The following is a 22143-nucleotide window of genomic DNA, read 5'->3' on the forward strand; positions in this document are numbered from 1 at the left end:
CCCCCCATCGAGGTCGAGGGCGAACACGCACCGCGGCGAGGCAGAGGACAGCCCTGCAGGACGGCCTTGTTGACCAGGATGCTGAGGGCGGCCTTCACCACGGCCTGCTGTCCGGCACTCAGGCCGCGGTTGCTAGGAGACGATCGACGCGACAGGGCAGAGGAGGAGGGGGGGGCGGGGCAGCGCCTGGACGTCACCCGCGAGATGACGGCTGCCTCCACGCGGGGGACGACCGCGGCGTTCCACAGCCGAGCGAGCCACCTGACCAGAGACAACGAGAGGGCGTCACACGGAGACGCGGCGCTCGGGGGGAGGGGCAACGTGCAAATTTGCCGTTTCACAAAGCGCACCTCACGACCGCATGGGCGTTGTCGGGGGCGACGGGGCAGGACAGGAAGAGCTGGGGGCCCAGCAGCGCCTCGTGGGTCCCCAGGCGGGACAGACAGGCGTTGAGCTGCTGCCAGACGAGGCTCACCCACGAGGCGCAGCGCTCTGTGGCGCCCTCCGGTGACCAGACTCCGGTCCCCATCTGGAGGGGGGGGGGGGGGGTTGGGACCTTAGGTTTTTTCATTATTATATCATATTGTTTTCAAACCACTGTGCCCCCCGCTGACCTTGTGAAGCAGCTTCCTGCGCAGGTGCCTTCCCAGAAGGCCGTGCAGCGGCTCCTGATCCCAGCGCAGCGTCACCCAGCGGAAATGCTGCTGGAGGCGGAGCTCCGATCCCTGCAGGCGGGGCTTGGACAGCGTCGCAATCAGGAAGCTGCCTTCACCGAAGCGGTGGGGACCTGTCGGGGGGGGGGGGGAATCATTTTAAGACATTTTGATAGTCGTTCCATGATGATCAAAAATCTCACCACTCATCACATGTTTGCATCCATATTTTTAAATGTTGAAATGGCTTCATCAGCGTCCGTACCGGTGCTGAGGACCAGCGGGGAGGCGGAGCTCCGGTCGTCCAGACCGTGGCAGAGGTCTCCCAGCAGGCCCGTTAGGGACGAGGCCTTCTCCAGCCCCTCCAGCAGCACCACCACACAGGGACCAGTGGCCCCCGCCGGCACCAGGAAACCTGAGACGGACACCAGCAGACAACCAACTACTCAGAGACGAGTCCCTGAAGGATCCACGAGGCACCTCCATCGCCACGGCAACAGACTCCTCCTCCTCTCCTCGTGTCAGGGAGGTGCTGATGGAGATTTGTCCCTACCACATGTGATGAAAGCCTCCAGCAGCTGCTCTCTGGTCAGGCTCTCCTCCACCTCCACCCGCACCACGTCACAGGCGAGCCCCCCCATCTCCTGCTTGGCCTGGTGCAGAGAGGGAGCGGGAGGGAGGGGTTAGAAGGCAGCGCGTTGTCATGGAAACAGAACATCTACTACCACTTTGGGCCGGGAGAATTTCAATGAGCTGAGAGGGATTCTCCGATCAAAGGGGAAACATTTCATAATATAATGAACGTGAGTGTGGGCCTGAAGGTGGGGGGGGGGGGGGGGGGGGGCAGATGACCCGCAGAGTGAAGAAGTGAATCTAGACTACGTTATAGAAAAATGGAACATTCCTTCTTTTCACCGGATTCATGTGCTGCTAAGGAACAATAAAAAAGGTCCATGTGATGCGATCACCATGGCAACAGTAGAGCGGATCACTGCTGTGATTGGAGAAGCCTCGGAGACACTGACTTATTAGGACTGAAGCTTCTGGGGCACCTTGATGCAGCGAGCCACCAGGCTGGCGACGGGTCCCTGACAGCTGCCCTCGAGCCCGTGAAAGATCAGGTTCCCGTACTGTTCCACCTGGAGGGGGGAGGGGGGGGGGGAGAAGGTCCACATTACTCGATAGAATCCATCAAGACGCCTTCACTCCATTCATGTTTTCCAAATGAAGTCAATTGTCCCAATAAACTAAAGGATTCATTTATTTATTACCAATCTGTCCCCGGATGGGATTATTTATTGTGACCACAGAAAAAAAGAAACTAAAAGATGAATCCTGTGACGAACGAGCTGCTGACTATGAAATCTATTAGTTTATTCTGACTAATTGTTGCCTCCTGAACCCCCCCCCCCCCCCGGCCAGCGGGGGCCCTCACTTTCCTCTCAGCCCCCGTCACTCCGTTCTCTCCCTGCTGCAGTAAACACCCCCCTCCATTTTTTGACGTCTTACTCATCTAATCCCCTCAAATCCTTCAGAGCTCCTTTTGTTCTGTGTGTGTGTGTGTGTGTGTGTGTGTGTGTGTGTGTGTGTGTGTGTGTGTGTGTGTGTGTGTGTACCAGGCGGACGTAGTTGTGCAGCAGCGGCAGCGGGAGGAGGTGTTCAAGAGCCAACTCATCGAGACACGACTCAGACAGACCTGTCGGAACACACACACACACACACACACACACACGATAAAGACCCGCTCTGGTGTCCACGGTGACATCACTCGGCCGAGGTGCCCTTGAGGTTCCGAGCGTCGATTTCAGCTCGAGACGACGTGTGAGAGTTAAGTTTCAATCTTTAGATCTAAAACGTCAAACTGTTCGCGGCCATTTTTAACGCTTTCTTCTGGCATTCTTTTCAAATCCCGCCCACTGCGCCTCGCTTTTAGATCTTTTATTTTTTGATGCACCGTGACTCACAGTTAAATCAATTTAAATCCCCTCGTTTCCTGGATGAAGGAGAAAAAAGAAGTTTGTTTCTACGTCGTCTAAAGGAAGCTAAAATGATTCCATCCCGTCACACACGAAACATCTTCTGGAGCTCTGCAGCAGGTTCAGGCTCAACGTGCCGTTGCATTCTTGAGTTTAAATGTACGTGGGTTTGTTAAAATAAAGGGGGCTGGATTATTTATCCAGCAGCTTATAGCTCCGCCCCCTGGTTTCAGATCAGCTGATTGACGCTCTCCTCGTGGGGTTGGTACCTTTGAGGCGGACGGTGATGCTCTGGCCGAGGGGCCTTCGGACCAGGTCCCAGGGGGACGAAGGCAGCTCCTGACCGGGGGACCACTCGGTGTCTCCTGGGGGGAGAAGCAGAGTCGTGGTCACACACACACACACCACGAGAAACACCTCCTACGAGGCTTCACATCTTTACACCGTGACGAGCGAGACGGCCTCCCACTGTGAAGTAGGATGCAGAAAATACAGGCGTTTCATTATTGTTTGAACATCGATACTCGATTCATTCTGAATTCAGTCTGAAATCGGTGTCTCAGAAGCCAGATCTCTCAAAAGGAACAAACACACACACACAGACAGACACACACACACAGGATAAATGAGACACACACACACACAGGATAAATGAGACACACACACACACAGGATAAATGAGACCCACACACAGACAAAGACACCAAAGCGTGTCGGCAGTTTGACATCGGAGACACATTCTCTGTTAAATTGGCATCTCTCCCCCCCGCCCCCTCCTTCCCACCTCATCCATTATGCATCCCTCCTCTGCTGCTCATCATCATCATCATCATCATCATACAAACCACACACACTAACACACGCGTCTAGCTCCGTGTCGTGTGGAGATGACAGTTAACGTGATGAGAGCGCGAGGGAGACAGAACAAACACAATCGCTCAAGTTGGAAAGAGACGAAGATGAGGAGAGGAAGGGAAGAGGGGGAAAGGTGTGATGAAAAGGAAGGAAGGGAGCAGGCTGTAGGAGGAGAAGGGAGGAGTTATACAGAGGAACACACCTACGAGTATGGAGGCGATGCTGGCGGCGCTGAGGCCCAGCGGAGCCCGCTGCGCCTCCTCCCGGGCCGCCTGAGATCCCCCACAGACGGCGTGGAGGTAGGAGGTGAAGGCGTGGCCGAGGGCGGAGCCCAGCTGACACCAGCGGGTGGAGCGGTCCACGGAGACCCGGCCCAGCACCGAGCGGGCCTCCTCCTCCTCCGGGGCCTCCCCGGGACACATGGAGCCCGCGGCTCCTCCACCGGAGCACTGGAGACGCACCAGGACACGGTACGAGTCTGGAGGAGAGCAGGACGAGAGCCATCAAATGTATATGTCAAAAATATATATATAAAAATGGTTTGAAAAAGAAGTGAAAATACATTAGGTCAAAAAATACTCAAATTTAATGAAAGCAAATATTACATTGAAAAATATTATGGAAAAAAAAAGTTATGAAAAAAAAAAGACAGGTCCGTCAGTTTGATGGAAAAAATATATATATTAGGGCAAAATCTGTCAGTTTGAAAAAAAAAATTGAAAAAAAAGTCTAAAAACATTTGGTTGGAAAAAAAGTAAAACAATATTGAGTTGAAAAAGTTTTGAAAAAAACAAAAAATATATTAGATCAGAAAATGTCATGTAAATTTTTTTTAAAGGTTTAAATTGGTTATTACCTTGAAATATATTTTGCAAAAAAAAAAACCATTAAAAAAAACCATTTGGAAAATAATATGTTGGGTCAAAAAAATCAAAATAGAAAAAAAAATATTGAAATGAAAATGGGGAATAAATGTAATTAAAATATTAAGTTGGAAAATTTGTAAAGTTATATGTTAGGTCACATTTATTTTTTAAGAAGAGGGGCATTTTGTTCTCAACCAAAATACCCCAATAAAACCAAATAAAAGCTTAAAATTTGATGAAAATTCTGAAATTTCATCAAAAAATATGTATTCCATAAAATGAGCAAATACATTTAAATCTTAAACGTATAAAAATATTAGATCAGAAAATGTCATGTAAAAAGGTTTAAATTGGTTATTACCTTGAAATATATTTTGCAAAAAAAAAAACTTGGGTTGAAAAATCGAAAAAAATATGTTAGGTCAAAAAAGTTTTTAAAAAATAGGTAAGAACTTTTTTGAAAAAAACGAAAATTGAAAAATATTTTGGAAAAAAATATGTTGGGTCAAGAAATAAAAATAGAAAAAAAATATTAGGCTGAAAATGGGGAAAAAATGTAATTAAAATATTAAGTTGGAAAATTTGTAAAGTTATATGTTAGGTCACATTTATTTTTTAAGAAGAGGGGCATTTTGTTCTCGGAAAAAAGACAACCAAATAAAAGCTTAAAATTTGATGAAAATTCTGAAATTTCATCAAAAAATATTATTCCATAAAATGAGCAAATACATTTAAATCTTAAACGTATTGATCTTGATCCCTTTACAGAACATCTCTTCCTTTGCAACCTTTAAAAAAGGGAATATATGTCAATTCAACACACACACACACACACACACACACACACCACTCACCGAGGTTTTCAAGGAGATCTTTGCAGTCATCGGTGGCCACGTCATGAATAGTGCGATTACACTTATCTCTCCTCTCGATGTCCTGTTCACTGTGGATGCACAGCTCCTCCAGACACTCCTACACACACACACACACACAGCACCGCAGAAAGAGAAGCACTATATAAAAGCAGAGCTCGGCGTGGTGATCGTCATCTGTCCTCATGTCAGACCCCAATGGACCAAGTCTTTTTTGGACCGGTCTCACAAAATCATGTGGGAAACACTAAACTGGTTACAAGTAGTAGATTATCTATTAATATAAAACGTTTTTATTGAAAAAAGATATCGGTTTTGTGATCAAAGCTAGAAATTCCATCATCATACAAACGCCACTAGGGGGCAGTAGACACAAAGCCCTGATAAACTATCGCTCAAATAAAGTTAATGCTAACATGTTAGCGAGCATCCAGCAGCCAATGGCTACATCTGCATTAAGTGAGTTTGTGTCCATCTGAAGGTACAACAAGCTGAAAGAGGCTGAAAGGATCAAAGTGCACGACTGAGCACGCCGTGCACGCCGCGGCGGGCTCACCCCTCACCTTGAGGCCCAGGGCAGCAGCCGTGTGAGCGGCCGTCCAGCCGTCGCGGTTGGCCCGGTTCAGCAGGGCGACGGGCAGCGCCAGCGCGGAGTCGGGGTTGGGGGTCACGTCAGGGTCGGGGGTCACGTCGGGGTCGGCCTTGGCCGGGTGGCACAGGAGGAGACGCAGCGTGTCCACGTGTCCGGAGCGCACGGCGGCGTGCAGAGCCGTGCAGCCGTCCTGCAGCGGCCCATTTAGGATCAGAGGGTGGCTTTTAAGTCTCGTTAAAACGCCCCGATGAAGAAACCACGCGTTTGAAACATGTGACTAACTGCACAAATAAAAAGCAGGTACATTTACTAAATATAGGGTTCTCATCGCTCGCTACCACGGCAACCACCGCCGCAGGAAATGAGCACATCAATTAGCTTGCGCCGATCAAACCCCCCCAGAGGAAAACACAAATAATGAAGAGCGGCGATATGTGAGAAAAGGAAGCGACGTGAAAGAATTCAGTTTTAAGCAAATATATGAAAACGGATTTAAAATCTTATCTAACAATAAACAACAAATATGTGAGATCGCCACCACGTGACCCAGAGCGAGCCAATGAGCAGCGGCCGCCTGGTCTCGTGTGCGGACGCTGACGTCTCGTTCTGAGGGATGAAAGTAAGCTTCGTCCGTGACATCGTACCCCCCCCCCCCCCTCCCTGCCCCCCCCCCACCGAGCACAGCAGACCCACCGTGGTGGCGAGCGAGCGATCCGCTCCGGCACTCAGCAGAACGCGGACGCAGTCCGGCCGCCCCGCCTCACAGGCCAGGGAGAGGGGGGTCTGCCCCCCCGCCGCCGCACGGTCCACAGCAGCTCCTGCAGACAGCAGCACCTCCACACAGCTGGAGGGGGGGGGGGGGGCGCATTACGTCATGTTTTTACAGCGGTAACAGTTCAGTTGTCACGGTTACGTCATCCTGATATATTGACATGCTCCTTTATAAAAGGTGAGGCTGTCGATCCTCCAGCCAGTAAAGAGTCACCAAAACACGGTTTAGCCGTGTGAGTGTGTCTGTGTGTGTGTGTGTGTGTGTCTGTGTGTGTGTCTGTGTGTGTGTCTGTGTTTTGTCTTGTGGACGCACACATATCAGTCCTGTAGACAAAATGAGGACAATTGTACAAACTGGCTGGGACCGGTTTAACGTTTGTCTATGTGATGTCCCCAAAGACCTGAAGACACGAGTGTGCGTGTGTGTGTGTCAGTCCAGCATGTCTGTCTGTCTGTGAATATCCCCACTCTAAAAATAACGCTGTGATCAGATATTACAACACTGCACATTCCCCAGCTGGTCCTGGGCATCGGGTTTTTGGTCACACACACACACACACACACACACACACACACACACAAAGCACAGGGGAATAGTTAATAATTAATAACGAGAGCTGAAACTGATGTGGTGACTTTAACCAGTTTGCAACTTGTAGTCGAGACCTCCGAGTGTGTGTATGTGTGTGTGTGTGTGTGTGTGCACGCTCACCTGCTTTGGCCGTGGGCGGCGGCGAGGTGTAAAGGTGTGAATCCGTTCCCGTCCGAGACGTCAGCGGGCGATCCTGACGACAGCAGCAGCTTCACGCACTCTGACAGACACACAACAAAAGCACAAAAGCACGTTTCAGTCTTCACGAGCTCACGTTCTAAACACTTACGTTACTTTCATTTGTCTCTAAAATATGGCCCAAAAATGTGCTGCTGCTTTTCAGGAGGAAAGAAAGAAACGTGTGTGTGTGTGTGTGTGTGTGTGTGTGTGTGTGCGTGTGTGTGTGTGCGCACGGCGGCACTACAGCCCATCTCACTCGCTCATGGAGGGTGTTGAATCGTCTCCGTCCTCTTCCATGCTACATGCTAAGCTACATGCTAAGCTACATGTGGCTTACTTCTCCTGAGCTGGTGCAGTTTCCCATCAATACTTTCCGACTATTCCGATGCAGTCGGCTTCCATTGCATAACATTTCAAACCCTCACGGTTACCAGGGAAACGGTTTGAATGGCTTGTGAATAAACTGATGGATGCAAATAGGCCTGAAATATAAATGCTTTGTATCAGCGGGAAGATGCACTTTGACTCTGGTTTGCAGGATATTGATATTTCAGGATCCAGTTAAATGAGCAGTGGGTTCTGTACATTGTATCTTAGTTTCTCTTTTAATACAAACCCACGATGGAAATAATTCACCGTAAATCTACACGCCAGCATGGTCGACACGGTCAGTGAGAACGACTCAATGCAATGCATCCAGACGTTCCCTCACACACGGACTCGTTCACCTTGTGAGTCGTGCAGATGACATCGTGTGTGTGTGTGTGTGTGTGTGTGTGTGTGTGTGTGTGTGTGTGTAAATGTCAGGTTGACGCGCGACAAAAAGGCGCGAAATAAATACTTGTGAAAAAAGGGTGATTTCCTGAAACAGCGTGAGGTCCTTCAGCGTGCAGATAGATAAAGACTAATTACACTTGCAGGCAGACTAAAGTGTGTGTGTGTGTGTGTGCGTGTGTGTGTGTGTGCAGGCGTACCTATAAACGTATCAATAGATCGACTATCTCGAAGGTGTCTTATGTTCCTTCACGTCTGCCACGTTCACTTGTTCAGGATCAACAACTGGATCCTTGTGAAGCCTTTGTTTGCAGTTCAGTGTATCGCTGCCTCTCCGATCAATACCGATCGATACGAGGCCTCCGGCCTCTCGACGACGGCGCTCTTTAGCGAGTCGCCCCCGGCAACCGGCGACCAAAACCACCGACAGGGATCTCATTCCCGCTTTGCAAACGTACACATTGGTACTTTGGACAGACATTAAAAATATATATATATATATATATAAATCTATATATATATAAATATTCAACCAGGAACAGTGTGAGTAGTTTTTAGTTCTCTGATTTTTCACTCAAGGCGGCAGAGGAAGGGAAGCAGGTACCTGCGTGTCCATTCTGAGCAGCAGCCAACAAGGCGGAGGTTTGGTGGTGGTCGAGGTGGGGGTCTTGGTCGATGAGAGTGGGCAGGTTCTCCGTGGTGGTGGTGGGGGTGGTGGAGTCGGTGGAGGTGGTGGAGGTGTCGGTGGTGATGGTGGTCGGGTCTGGTTGGTTAAGCAGCATTGACAATAAAGTGACATTTCCCTGGGAAGCAGCTTGGGGGAGCAGGGAGCGCCCGCCGTCCAGGGCAGCAGGCCCTCCGCCGCTTAGAGAGGAGACTACGGAGGGACACCAGCCTGCAGGGGGGGGGGAGGGGGGGGGAGCAGCACAGGTTAAACTGGGAGGAGGAGGCGTCTAGAAGGGCTGAGCGTGGGAGAGCGGGGGCGTAGCAAGGCGGGGAGAGCACACGTCAGTTCACACATGCGACGGCTCAGGCTTTATTTAAGCTGCAGGAAGGAGGAATTAAAACACATTTGTTGTCTGTTTATGCCAAGTATTGTTCAAACACCCAAATATCGATCTCTATTCTAGTGCTCTCTTAAAACGGGTCCGTTTCATTATGCAGGAAGTGAATCCCTTGCATATAAAGCCGAGCACTAGCGTAGCACTTAAGCTACTGAGGCCTGCCTTCACGTGACCGTCAGCCCGATTCTGCCCAAACTAAACTTACAAATCAATGAAGTGCTCCGGAAAAAAGAAGAAACGTCGGGGAGAAACCACGCGGTTGGTGAAGTAGCCTGAAGCCGTTCTAAATGCCGCGTGGTGTTACTCTGAACACATGGGGAGGATCACAGGAGGATTGTGGGTAACAGAGGTAGACGGGTGCTCATTCAGAGCATTTTTACTTTCTTATTAAAAAAAGTGATCAGATTTAATCTGAGATTAAATGGGCTTTCATTCTTAAATCTTCATAACGATGTCCAAGATGGTTTATGGTCTGTTTGACTCTAATTGGTCCATAATTCATTAAATGCACATCATGCTGTGTTGAAGAAGAATTGAAACTAGAGATTGAGACCATAAAGTCTTACTGAGGACAAATATAAACTAATTGGACATCCACATAGATATGTTGGTTAATTAAGATCTTAAAGGAAATAAAATTAGCGTAAATAAATGTTGCACAGAAAAGTAATTCACTGCTACACAGTTAATTGAGTTAGAACAGAATAAAACATCCACAAAGCAAGATGTTCTCCCTCTAATGAAATGTCTGTGATTAACGAGGGCAAAAGTGACAAAAGATGAACGGCCAGGTGACGGTCACATGATGTCCCGTTGTTCACAGTATTCACGCAGAGGAATAGAAATACAAACAATTCCAAATGATTGAGCACCACAAACAGGCAAAGCAGAATAAAGACATTGATCCCAATAAACAGGCTAAAAGCCAGCGATGCTACGCGGTTGAATACGTTGTCGTCCGTCTTTACAAAGCACTCAATAAAAAGATCCAATCAAAATAACTACATCAGGTGGAGATCTGCTGGCAAAAAACAACATGCAAGTGAACTTTGTCACTTTCACAGGTACATTTCAGTCCAGATGATTGCGCCTTGTAACTTATTTTTTTACTGTAGGTTTCATCATGTTTAAAACCCGTCTGTCACTTTGATCCGAAGATAATTAGATATATATGTTGTTAATATATATTAACTGTTATCACGTTATTATCAAAGACAGAAATGACAGCAAAAACTTTAAAGATCAAAGTTGTAGTAAACTGGAATTATTCTTCTCGTTCAAATGTCAAACGTCACACGATAAATAAACGCTCACATTTGTCATGGAAAAGGAGGCGGGATGAACGGGTTAATGGAAGCTGGAGGACGTGCAGGAGGTGGTGGAGTAGTGGACGCATGCTACCGGAGGGTGGAGGAGGAGGATGGAGAAGGGGGAGGATGGAGGAGGAGGAGAGAGCAGCCTCTGGCATCAGCTTCAGAGAGGACAAGACCCAGGAAACCAATCTGACCCCTGGACGTCTGCCTTGTCCCTCTGAGGGACGGCTAACCTCTAGACTCAACTCGTGACGACACGGCAGACGAAAAGTGGCCCAAAGGGAGGAGGATTTAAGGGCGGAGGAGGAAGGGAAGGAGGGAGGAGTAGACAGAGAATGCAGCGAGGAGTCAGTGAGCCGTGTGCTGTTCTGCCTCGTCTTCCTGTGTGCCTGCTGCCTGAGCGCTACGCTATGCTAATCATATGCTAATGCTACGCTACGCTAGCGCTGTGGAAAGACAGTCGAAGGAGAGAGGCAGCGGGGAGACCTGGATGGAGACGGAGGGTGGAGGAGCCTCTTTACCTGATGCTGTTGCCAGGGGGCTGCCCGCTGAGGCTCTGGGGCTACGGGAGGATGCAGCGCTAATGGATGAGGAGGTGGAGGGGGGGTTTATGGAGGAGGGGCTACTGACAATGGCGGCGGGGCGGATGACGGGGGGACACTCTGCGCATGCCGCCGCATGAGGGCCCCGGCCTGAGCGGGAACGGGGGCAGGCACCCACCTGAGAGGCCGTCAGGGCTGGGACCAGGTCCAGGGCGGGTTTGGGCGGCAGCTGCGGCGTGGCCGGTTTGAGCCCGCCCCCCGGGGAGCGCCCGCTGTCCCCCAACCCCTTGATGGGCGGATGGGGAGGAGACGGGGTCTGGGAGAGCCCCGGCTTTTTGGGAGGGATGGGGGGCGGGTTCCCCCGGTCGATCCTGGCCACCGTGGGCGACTTGATGCCGATGGGATGGCCGAGGCGGCCGGGGAAGGGCCCGCCCTCCGAGGCGGAGTGGGGCAGGCCCGGGCGCAGCGCCCCGCCCCCCGCCGGCGGGCTGGTGAAGCGCGAGAGGACCTGCGTGACAGTGTGGCGCGCCTGCTGCTTGGCGGCGAAGTTGTCCCGGGTGGCGGGCGTCGGCGAGAGGTCACGGGCCGGCGGGCTCTGGGACGCCGTGCCGTTTTGGTCCTGTTCCTGGAACTTGTAGCGGGCCGCCTGCACGCGGGGGCTGACCCCGCTGGGCAGCCCGTGCGCGGCTTGGCCCTCGCCGCCGTTCTCCGCCTGCGGCAGCCCCCCCGAGCCGCTGTGTACGACCCCCCGGCCGCCGGTCTTCGGCAGGCTGAGGCCCACGTAGTTGGCGGGCGTCGGTTTGACGGGGACGGCGAGGGGGTTTTTCTTGGGACCCTCCGCCTCGGCAGCAGCGACGGCGGCGGGGGGGAGGAGGGGGTCCGTTTGGCTGGACGCCGTTCGGCAGCCAACGGGCTCCGTGGCCACGGAAACAGACGTCACAGCCTTGGGTCTGGGCAGCGGGCTGGCGGGAGGGGCGGCGGCGGCGGCGGCGTCCTCCCCGTCGCGCCGCTCAGTCCTGAGCTGCTCCACCTGCTGCCGCAGGCTGTGGCTCTCGACCTCCTCGCGGCCCAGCCGGGCGCGCAGCTGCTCCCGCTCCGTGTCCAGCTCCGACAGCTGCTTCTCCATGGTGGCCTCCATCTGCTGGCCGCGCTGCCGCTCGGCGCCCAGCTCCTCCCGCAGCCGGGAGGAGGCACGCCCCTCCTCGTCCAGGCGGGCCTGCAGCTCGTCGAAGCGCTGCGACTCCTCCACCACCCGCGTGGCGAGCTGCTTGCACTCGCGCACCAGCATCATGACGATGTGCTTGTTCTTCTCGCGCTCGTCCTTCAGCTGCGCCGACAGCTTGCGGTGCTCCTGCTCCAGACTCTGGAGCTGCAGCTTCTCCATCTCCAGCTGCCAGGAGGAGGAGGAGGAGGAGGAGAAGAAGAAGTCAGGAGGTGCAATATTTATGTAGATTCTGTCGTAGCCTGTTTGTAACACGACAAACACACAACTAAACAGTTGTTCATGTCGGCCATGAGAACATCTCCTCCAGCAGCCCCATTTCATGAACAGCTAAATTGGGAAGTAAGTTAACAAATAACGGCCCATATTTCAATTTGACTACATTTTGATTATTGGACAATGATGAAATAAAGAGGGAACGGGTCCAACACTCCAGCCTGCCTTCCCCCGGAGGTTATAGCCCACATTTTAGAACATCTAAATAATAAATATCAATCAAGTCATTTAAAATGTGTCTCTCTTTTCCAACCGCTCGCTTTCTGCAGAACGAACCGGATGAATCCAATGAGCCGTTAAGCAGACGGCTTCGCTCTTAACGACGATCGGAGAGGCGCTGGAATTTCGATGATTCGTCAAAGCCGCGGAGCTGCTGTCGTCGGCTCAGAGCGGCTTCACGGGGGGGTCGGGGGGCGGGGGGGCAACAAGCCTCGACCCCCCCCCCCCGACCCCGTCGCTCTGACAAAAGAGTCAGACGAGTATCTATCGCTGCTGGCTGATGCTGAGGAGGAGCAAGGAGGTGCAGGAGGGTGATGGATGAAACCAGGAAAACCAGAAAAAACCTGAGAAACGTTGAGCTTATTTCTCCAAGATCAGGGAGGGGGGGCTTTTAGGGAGGCTTCCTTAAACTTCATGACTGATTCATGGAGAAGAGGGAAGCTGGTGGGGGGGGGGAGGGGGGGGGGTGTCCTCGTTAGGCCCCATGAACCCATTCAGAGAGTTACGTCCTCATGGATAATTCAGCAGCCCCCTCGGAGGGCTGGAGGGGGGGGGGGGGGGGGGGGATAAAGATAGCGCGGATGGTCCGGGTGAAGCTCAGTCTACCCGGCAACCAGCACGCAGAGCACGGGTCTTCATGCTGTAATGGGTCCAACGAGAGGGGGGGTTGTTGACAGGTCAGGCACAACTGTGCAATCAGAGCGGATTTACCCCCCCCAGGCTGAAAGGGTTAAGCCGCTGTTTTCTGGAATCTCCCATCGAGCACAAGCTCAGGGTCACATGAAGGAAAAATGCTCACCCCCCCCCCCCCCGTCTCAAGACAGACGGAGGGACAAATGTTCCTCCTGCAGACGCCGATCCAGCCCTCAGAAGTAAGAGAGGGACCTGCAGCATCATGTGATGCCCATTGCTAATCATCCATGAGCTTCTGTCCCCTCTGAAGGGGGTCAGATGTTCTGTTCTGCTTATTCGCATCAAAACACACGGTTCAAATGAGTGGGAAATGAAAAGTTCTTCCTCCATTTGAGTCGCGTAGAAAAAAACTAAATCTGAAGAAGAAGAAAATCTCTTCTACGCAAATAATCAATTCATCGAATAATCCTTTCAGCTCTGAACCCGATCACAAGGAATATGAAGCTGGTCCTCAACACCATACGGTAACCTGCTCCTCCATCCTACGCTATCCTCCTCCTTCATCTTCTCCATCCTACGCTATCCTCCTCCTTCATCTTCTCCATCCTACTCTATCCTCCTCCTTCATCTTCTCCATCCTACGCTATCCTCCTCCTTCATCTTCTCCATCCTACGCTATCCTCCTCCTTCATCTTCTCCATCCTACGCTATCCTCCTCCATCATCTTCTCCATCCCACTCTATCCTCCTCCTTCATCTTCTACATCCTACGCTATCCTCCTCCATCATCTTCTCCATCCTACTCTATCCTCCTCCTTCATCTTCTCCATCCTACGCTATCCTCCTCCTTCATCTTCTCCATCCTACGCTATCCTCCTCCATCATCTTCTCCATCCTACGCTATCCTCCTCCTTCATCTTCTCCATCCTACGCTATCCTCCTCCTTCATCTTCTCCATCCTACTCTATCCTCCTCCTTCATCTTCTCCATCCTACTCTATCCTCCTCCTTCATCTTCTCCATCCTACGCTATCCTCCTCCTTCATCTTCTCCATCCTACGCTATCCTCCTCCATCATCTTCTCCATCCTACGCTATCCTCCTCCTTCATCTTCTCCATCCTACGCTATCCTCCTCCTTCATCTTCTCCATCCTACGCTATCCTCCTCCTTCATCTTCTCCATCCTACGCTATCCTCCTCCTTCATCTTCTCCATCCTACGCTATCCTCCTCCTTCATCTTCTCCATCCTACGCTATCCTCCTCCATCATCTTCTCCATCCCACTCTATCCTCCTCCTTCATCTTCTCCATCCTACGCTATCCTCCTCCATCATCTTCTCCATCCCACTCTATCCTCCTCCTTCATCTTCTCCATCCTACGCTATCATCCTCCTCCATCCTACTCTATCCTCCATCCTCCTCCTCCTCCACCCCCTACATCCTACTCCATCCATCCTCCATCCATCCTTACCCCCTCCTCCTCCTCCTCCTCCTCCATCCTTACCCCCTCCTCCCTCCTCCCTTACCCTCTTCTGGCGGCTCTCTGCGGCGGCCAGCTGGGCCGACATGCGCTCCTGCATCTTCCTGCAGTGGGCCATGACGGCCTCCAGGACGGAGATGGGGCTGGAGCCGAGGGGCCGGCGCTCCTTGTCTCCTCCAGGGGCCCCGCACTCAAAGTCCCTCTGGAGGGCCAGGAAGGGGTCGGTCAGGCTGTAGTGACCGTACCGCTCCTGCAGGAACACCTCCTTCCTCTGGGCCTGCACACGCAAAGAGGGGGGGGGGGGGGGAAACATCACTCAACTTCAAACAAAGATAAAAAAATGTGCCCAAAGAGTCAAATATTATCGTCATGAACAGAGCATTTCCTTTTTTATCCTAAACTCACCCAAATGAGTATGAAGGAAAAAAATCTCAGATATTTTTTTAATGTAATAAAATATGCATTTTTATTTTCCAGGGATCTCAGAAATGGAAGAAGTTAGTATTGACAACCATAACTATTCAATCACATTGTATTTTTGTGAGCTTAGAACACTTCATATATGCCCTTATACACGTATTGTTTCTTTACAAAGCTTATATTATGTAGCATAGTATGGTGTTGTAATATTAGGCTACTTATTCGTAACAATGAGATTCCACCTTTACAACGAGTTAGAAACTGACAGCTTGATTCATGTGTTAATCTGCAAAAGGAGCCTAAAGTCTACTTATACACACAAATGTATACACATCGTATCGCGTTCTCTGCCGTTGCCCCGGTGATTGGGTGCCAAGTGACATGTGGGTGAAAGTTGACATCATTCCCATGTGGCGACAGACAGCAGGTGTGACACTACCAAAATAAAAGCATGACACAGATAAATCCAAGTTTGACAACCCTTTTTTCACCTATTTATTGTACACAACTGCTTTTACCTTCTAGTTTTTGTGAGTACATACTTTATAAAAGTTGTTTATTTAAAACAAGCCATTAATAATTAAAACATCTTCATTAAATAATCAATATAATAACAAGATACTTAAAATATATTGTGCAGCGCATTTAATCAAATAAATCAAACTACACGAAAAATTGTGCAATTTCAGAAAAAAATGATTTCCTAGATTGAAAAAACTGATGTTTTCTGCAGTAAATTTTTCCTAAAGATAATCATAACAGAAAAGATTTCCATCCAACTTGCTCCTAATCGGAAGAAAAAAGTACAGCATCTGCTGAATGGAGACCCTCCAAACGCACATGATGATGTCACCAGTCCGTAAAAAGACTTTTATGATAAAAAGGTAAATGAATGACATCTTTCAACTTCAGAAGACGACATTTCTTAAATGAATTAAAACCATTCACATTACGAGCTGCAGGCGGTCGGCGAGGGAGAAATATTTAACAAACAGGCGAGAGACGAAGTGAAAGAGAAACAAAAGACAGAAAGAGATTTAAGAGGCAGACAGAGACAAAGAGGATGTTCACCAAAGAAGGAGATGGAGTTCAGAGTCACACACACACACACACACACACACACACACACACAGTGTGAAGACTAATGGTGAATCCGGAGGAGACCGAATATAAACACTGAGAGGAGGAAGAGATGAAAACTGAAATAAACTGGTAAATATCCCCATGAAACTTGTTGGTTATGAACATAAAAAAAAAAAAGAAATCTGTAATGAAAGGTTTAAATATGCAAATTAGGCATTATTATTAAATGTGTGGTTGTTTTAGATACCAACATGAAACTTCACCAGTTCATCACTACATTAAGAAGCATTTATTGAATTAGATGTGTTTCTATTTCCAAATAAGAGTTGTCTATAGTGGATCATTGAATTCTTTAAATAAATCAGCTCGGCGTGTTTCACTTCCTGGTTGGTCAGTACTTCCTGGTTGTCCCTGGGGTCAAAGGTCACTATCACAGAGTCCGATTCTGAGAAAAATCCTTCGGGATCTCATCAGCTGTCGAAGGCCGAGCCCCCCCGAGGCTCCAATGATCCCATTGACCCACTGGTTGTCATTAGAGGAGGGCTAGAGCATACTGGGGGGGTTTGACCAGAGGACATTTCACTTCATTCGGTGCCTTTTTTTTGCTGCGATGAAATGACTCTACTTCTGTGTAGTGACCAGCAGGGGGCGACTCCTCTGCTCCCATAGACGTCTATGAGGAAATGACTCTACTTCTGTGTAGTGACCAGCAGGGGGCGACTCCTCTGCTCCCATAGACGTCTATGAGGAAATGACTCTACTTCTGTGTAGTGACCTGCAGGGGGCGACTCCTCTGCTCCCATAGACGTCTATGAGGAAATTACTCTACTTCTGTGTAGTGACCTGCAGGGGGCGACTCCTCTGCTCCCATAGACGTCTATGAGGAAATGACACTACTTCTGTGTAGTGACCTGCAGGGGGCGACTCCTCTGCTCCCATAGACGTCTATGAGGAAATGACTCTACTTCTGTGTAGTGACCAGCAGGGGGCGACTCCTCTGCTCCCATAGACGTCTATGAGGAAATGACACTACTTCTGTGTAGTGACCTGCAGGGGGCGACTCCTCTGCTCCCATAGACGTCTATGAGGAAATGACTCTACTTCTGTGTAGTGACCAGCAGGGGGCGACTCCTCTGCTCCCATAGACGTCTATGAGGAAATGACTCTACTTCTGTGTAGTGACCAGCAGGGGGCGACTCCTCTGCTCCCATAGACTTCTATGAGGAAATGACTCTACTTCTGTGTAGTGACCAGCAGGGGGCGACTCCTCTGCTCCCATAGACGTCTATGAGGAAATGACTCTACTTCTGTGTAGTGACCAGCAGGGGGCGACTCCTCTGCTCCCATAGACGTCTATGAGGAAATGACTCTACTTCTGTGTAGTGACCAGCAGGGGGCGACTCCTCTGCTCCCATAGACGTCTATGAGGAAATGACTCTACTTCTGTGTAGTGACCAGCAGGGGGCGACTCCTCTGCTCCCATAGACGTCTATGAGGAAATGACTCTACTTCTGTGTAGTGACCAGCAGGGGGCGACTCCTCTGCTCCCATAGACGTCTATGAGGAAATGACTCTACTTCTGTGTAGTGACCTGCAGGGGGCGACTCCTCTGCTCCCATAGACGTCTATGAGGAAATTACTCTACTTCTGTGTAGTGACCAGCAGGGGGCGACTCCTCTGCTCCCATAGACGTCTATGAGGAAATGACTCTACTTCTGTGTAGTGACCAGCAGGGGGCGACTCCTCTGCTCCCATAGACGTCTATGAGGAAATGACTCTACTTCTGTGTAGTGACCAGCAGGGGGCGACTCCTCTGCTCCCATAGACGTCTATGAGGAAATGACTCTACTTCTCTCTTGATTTATTCCCTCAGTAAACATTGTAAACATGAGTTTATGGTCTCAGTCTCTGGCTCAAGTCTTCTTCAATACAGCATGATGTTCCTTATAGACCGTTTAGAGTCAAACAGACCTTTATGCAGGGTGTGCTTTGGGGGCGGGGCTTACTGTGATTGACAGCTTGCTGGTGCTACCAGAAACGTATACGGCATCACTACACATTCCAAATCCTCCTCCTTCACCCACCTCCTGAACAGAACTGTACTATAATACATGTATATGCAGATGAAGATGAATATTAAACAACAGGCAGAGTCACATCTACTGAAGCCAGAGTGCTTCAGGTGGTGCCAGGTTTCCTGCCCCGGGGCTTTTTTAAATCAATACTTCCTGTCAGTCTCTTGGTGCTGCCGCTTACGCCTGAGCCGAGGCTTCGCCGGGAGGACGGCGCCGTCGATACACATCGACCTTACCCTCTGCGGGATCTCGTTTCAGTCACATGGGGTTGGGTCAGCGCCCCGTGGTTGTCTAGGGCGTCCGGTCCATTCCAACCCTCCCACCTCCAGGCCGAATCAGCGCTCTCATTGGTCACTTTTAGAACATATGACTGATGCAACGGAAACGCAGAGCGCCTCCCCTCAAGGACACTCGCTCAAGCGTTATTATTCATTTGTTCTGTGGGGTTGCTTTCTATTTTAAGGAGAAACCGCTGCTCTCTTTTTTTTCAGTACATACAAGTCCACTTGCATGTTGGTTTTTTTACTTTTATATTCCTCCACGAATCTAATCCACAAAATGGCCTCAATATCAAAGAATTCAGGTCATAGATGTGTTTGATGATTAGAAATTACATCGCTACAAATGTGTCTATTTAAATGTGTCTATTTATAAAAAAGTAGAGCCTTTGAAACTATACGTTTTTTGGAGAAAACATCTACCTCAACCTAACCATCCAACAGCTAATAATGAAGTTAATTAAAAGTTGTAGCTTTCAAAAGAATATACCATTTTCTTTCTTTCAAATATTCGCAAAAGATATATCTGAGCCGCATGAAATCTTGGATTACAAATGCTTCCAAGACTTCTCCTCTATGTGCTTCTCTGCATGATAATCGACCTGATTTAAGTCTCACTCCTGAGGTACGTCCTCATTGACTCCTCTCGATTTGGTTTTCCAGGTCAGAGCGGAGACTAACAGCGCAGAGCGAGGGGCCGGATCACATTGGATGACGATTTGGGGGTTGTTTTTCATCCATTTCTGGTCTCTGGAGACATTAAAGCCTCCAAAAGACTGGAGGACTCTCAGAGTGTGTGTGTGTGTGTGTGTGTGTGTGGGTCAGCAAGGGGGTGTGGATCCTCCCTCGAGACGCATCGGACCCCTGGGACGATGGCAACGATCCCGAGGCCCATCTGTCATTCACACACATTCACTCACACCAATTAACCCGCGTTTGCTTCGACGCGCCGCCTCCCAAACTATCGCTTAATGAGCCGGGATGCGTCAGCGGACATTTAGACCAAATAAAGCGTGGAACATCAACCAAATCTCAGACACTTGAGCTCATACTGGGAAAACTGATGCGAAAGGTCATTGAGCTGAATCTATCTGGGGTGTCAAACTCATTTCAGGTTCGGGTCAGATACTGCCGACGGGGGGTACCAACCAATCTACCTACCTTCCAAACCCACTAACCATCCACCTACCTACCCAATATACCAACCATCTACCTTCTAGGTAACCAACCATCTACCTACCAACCAACCTACCTACCAACCAACCTACCTACCTTCCAAACCCACTAACCATCCACCTACCTACCCAATATACCAACCATCTACCTTCTAGGTAACCAACCATCTACCTACCAACCAACCTACCTACCTTCCAAACCCACCAACCATCCACCTACCTACCCACACAAAGATGATTCCAGGCCTTTTGACATATGTCGTCTAGGCTTTTCAGATCACTCAAATGTCTCCCTGAGATGTAACAGCTTCTGCTGCAGGTCCCACTGATGACTTGGTTACTAACACATGGGTCAAATTGATCGAACTGCAATATCTAGAAGCCGTGTTTTTTTGCAGTTAGGCACTTCCTTGCACGTTCTGCCCTCACACAGTAGCTCGGTATTCACTCTTCCCTTCGGCCAGTCTGAAACCCTGCAAGGCCCTCAGCAACAAAATGTAACAGTACAAATAACCATCCTTTCATAGTACGTACAGTAAGCACAAATACTAAATCACATCCATCCCCATCAGTCTGATGATGGTTGCTGGCTACAGTACCACTGAGTCAGATATCTATCCCAGCAGCGGGAGGCAGAGAAAGCATCTGACACTCCATGACCGGCAGTCGCTCGGGATTTCACTTTGCACTTTGCTGGAGGGGTCAATATGAGCGAAAGATTTGATTTGACAAAGAGGAACAGAAAACAGAGCGCGAGCTACAGAAGGGAACAAGGAGGAGGTGCAGAATTAGATGTACTGAGATAATGTGTAGAGATAAAAGGATCAGAGGGAAAAGGAAGTGGAAAACAGGAGGAAAAAGCTTGAGAGGGAGGGGGGGGGGGGGCTTGTACTGCCTACGCTGGTTACGCAACATTTAGACGGTTCGGGGTTCACTGAGCCTGAACGCCATCACCGCTTTACCACTCAGATCTCGCTTCCTTTCATCTTTCGGCAGCAGTCGAGACATCAAAAGGTTGAGAAATTAACTGAAGTTGAAATCCTTCACCGACCACTGAACTCACGCCTTGGATGTTTTTTCCTGATTCATTTATTAATGGTCAGTCACTTTTTAAGTCGGAAAAGGGAAGTTGTTTGGTCAGGACTAGTAAGGACGAGCTTTTTCCAGCACAAACAATCTGATTCCACCAGAATCCAACCAGTTCTAAAATTAACCAGATATACCGTCTTCTCTCCAATGGTCTCGTTTGCCTCCGTAGGACATATGGAATAAATCACACTCCGTTTGTGAAGAAATGAAAGACCTCACCTCATACTGGTGGTCATACTAAAACCTCATTGAAGGCTTGAGGCGTCACATTGCATCAAATATTCTGCAAACTGTTTGACCCGATCGGCTCGACTAGTGGCAGCCATCTCAAAATCCATCACTCTCTGTGTGAGGGGGGGGGGGGGGGGGGGTGTCGTTGTGTTTACTCTGGGGCGTCGCTGCTGTCAGCACAGAGCTGACATCACTGTGACATCAGCGAGGAACCAGGCCACTCTTCACTTATATAACAAACCCATAGCGCCGAGCTCCTGGAAGCTCTAAAAGGAGCTGGACACGTTCCGGTTGGAGCTCCTCACACGCAAGGCGTCATCTTCTTCTTCTTCTTCTTCTTCTTCTTCACACACACAAATCTCCACTGTGAGTGAGTCGCCACACTGACTGGAGTTGTGGTGGTTTTTTATTTATTTTACCCAGAATCCCAGGCGGGGGCAGCTCTCTCTACTCATGTTTAATGAGCTCAGCTGACAGCCTCACTGAAAGTTTAATGAAGCCCCAGATACCGTATGCACACACACACACACACACACACACACACACACACACACACACACACACACACGCACACACAGTTTATAAACCAAGCCGCTACAGATGTAATGATAAATAATCGTCATTTGAATGAGACTCGTGTGGATGTGAAGTCTCTCTCTCACACTCAGCCGTCCTCCTGGCTGAAGAGGAACTTAAATATCAGGGTTGTTTCGGGGGAAGATTTGATGGTGAAAAGGGTTGGGGGGGGGAGGGGGGGTTGGAGACCACCGGGCTTATCTTTTATCGAAGACAAAATGGCTTCATCTGGGCATTAGTACGGCAGCAACAGCATTGATTTGTTTTTTACATACAGTTAATAACATATATTTATATGTGTGATGAATGTTTTCCAACATATCAGATTTGAAACTCAC

General features: G+C 49.6%; 1 protein-coding gene across 5 annotated transcripts in view; it reads right to left on the reverse strand.

Moving 5' to 3' along the window:
* Window positions 1-22143, reverse strand: part of cttnbp2 (cortactin binding protein 2) — a 35854-nt gene that overhangs the window by 2017 nt on the left and 11694 nt on the right. For all 5 annotated transcript variants that reach the window (XR_005114330.2, XR_009956620.1, XM_037452522.2 and 2 more), the window contains exons 3-18: window positions 14925-15155; window positions 11030-12440; window positions 8736-9026; window positions 7298-7397; window positions 6508-6658; window positions 5786-6004; window positions 5205-5322; window positions 3687-3962; window positions 2899-2994; window positions 2270-2349; window positions 1706-1792; window positions 1207-1306; window positions 919-1068; window positions 615-787; window positions 351-529; window positions 32-261 (exon numbers count right to left, since the gene is read on the reverse strand). Coding sequence is in view for 3 of the 5 variants with exons in the window: in XM_037452522.2 (XP_037308419.2) it covers window positions 32-261; window positions 351-529; window positions 615-787; window positions 919-1068; window positions 1207-1306; window positions 1706-1792; window positions 2270-2349; window positions 2899-2994; window positions 3687-3962; window positions 5205-5322; window positions 5786-6004; window positions 6508-6658; window positions 7298-7397; window positions 8736-9026; window positions 11030-12440; window positions 14925-15155 (3892 nt within the window). In the remaining 2 variants the exon portion in view is untranslated. The remainder of the gene's footprint in view (window positions 1-31; window positions 262-350; window positions 530-614; window positions 788-918; window positions 1069-1206; window positions 1307-1705; window positions 1793-2269; window positions 2350-2898; window positions 2995-3686; window positions 3963-5204; window positions 5323-5785; window positions 6005-6507; window positions 6659-7297; window positions 7398-8735; window positions 9027-11029; window positions 12441-14924; window positions 15156-22143) is intronic.

This window comes from Pungitius pungitius, chromosome 6, assembly GCF_949316345.1.
Source record: "Pungitius pungitius chromosome 6, fPunPun2.1, whole genome shotgun sequence".
NCBI lineage: Eukaryota > Metazoa > Chordata > Actinopteri > Perciformes > Gasterosteidae > Pungitius > Pungitius pungitius.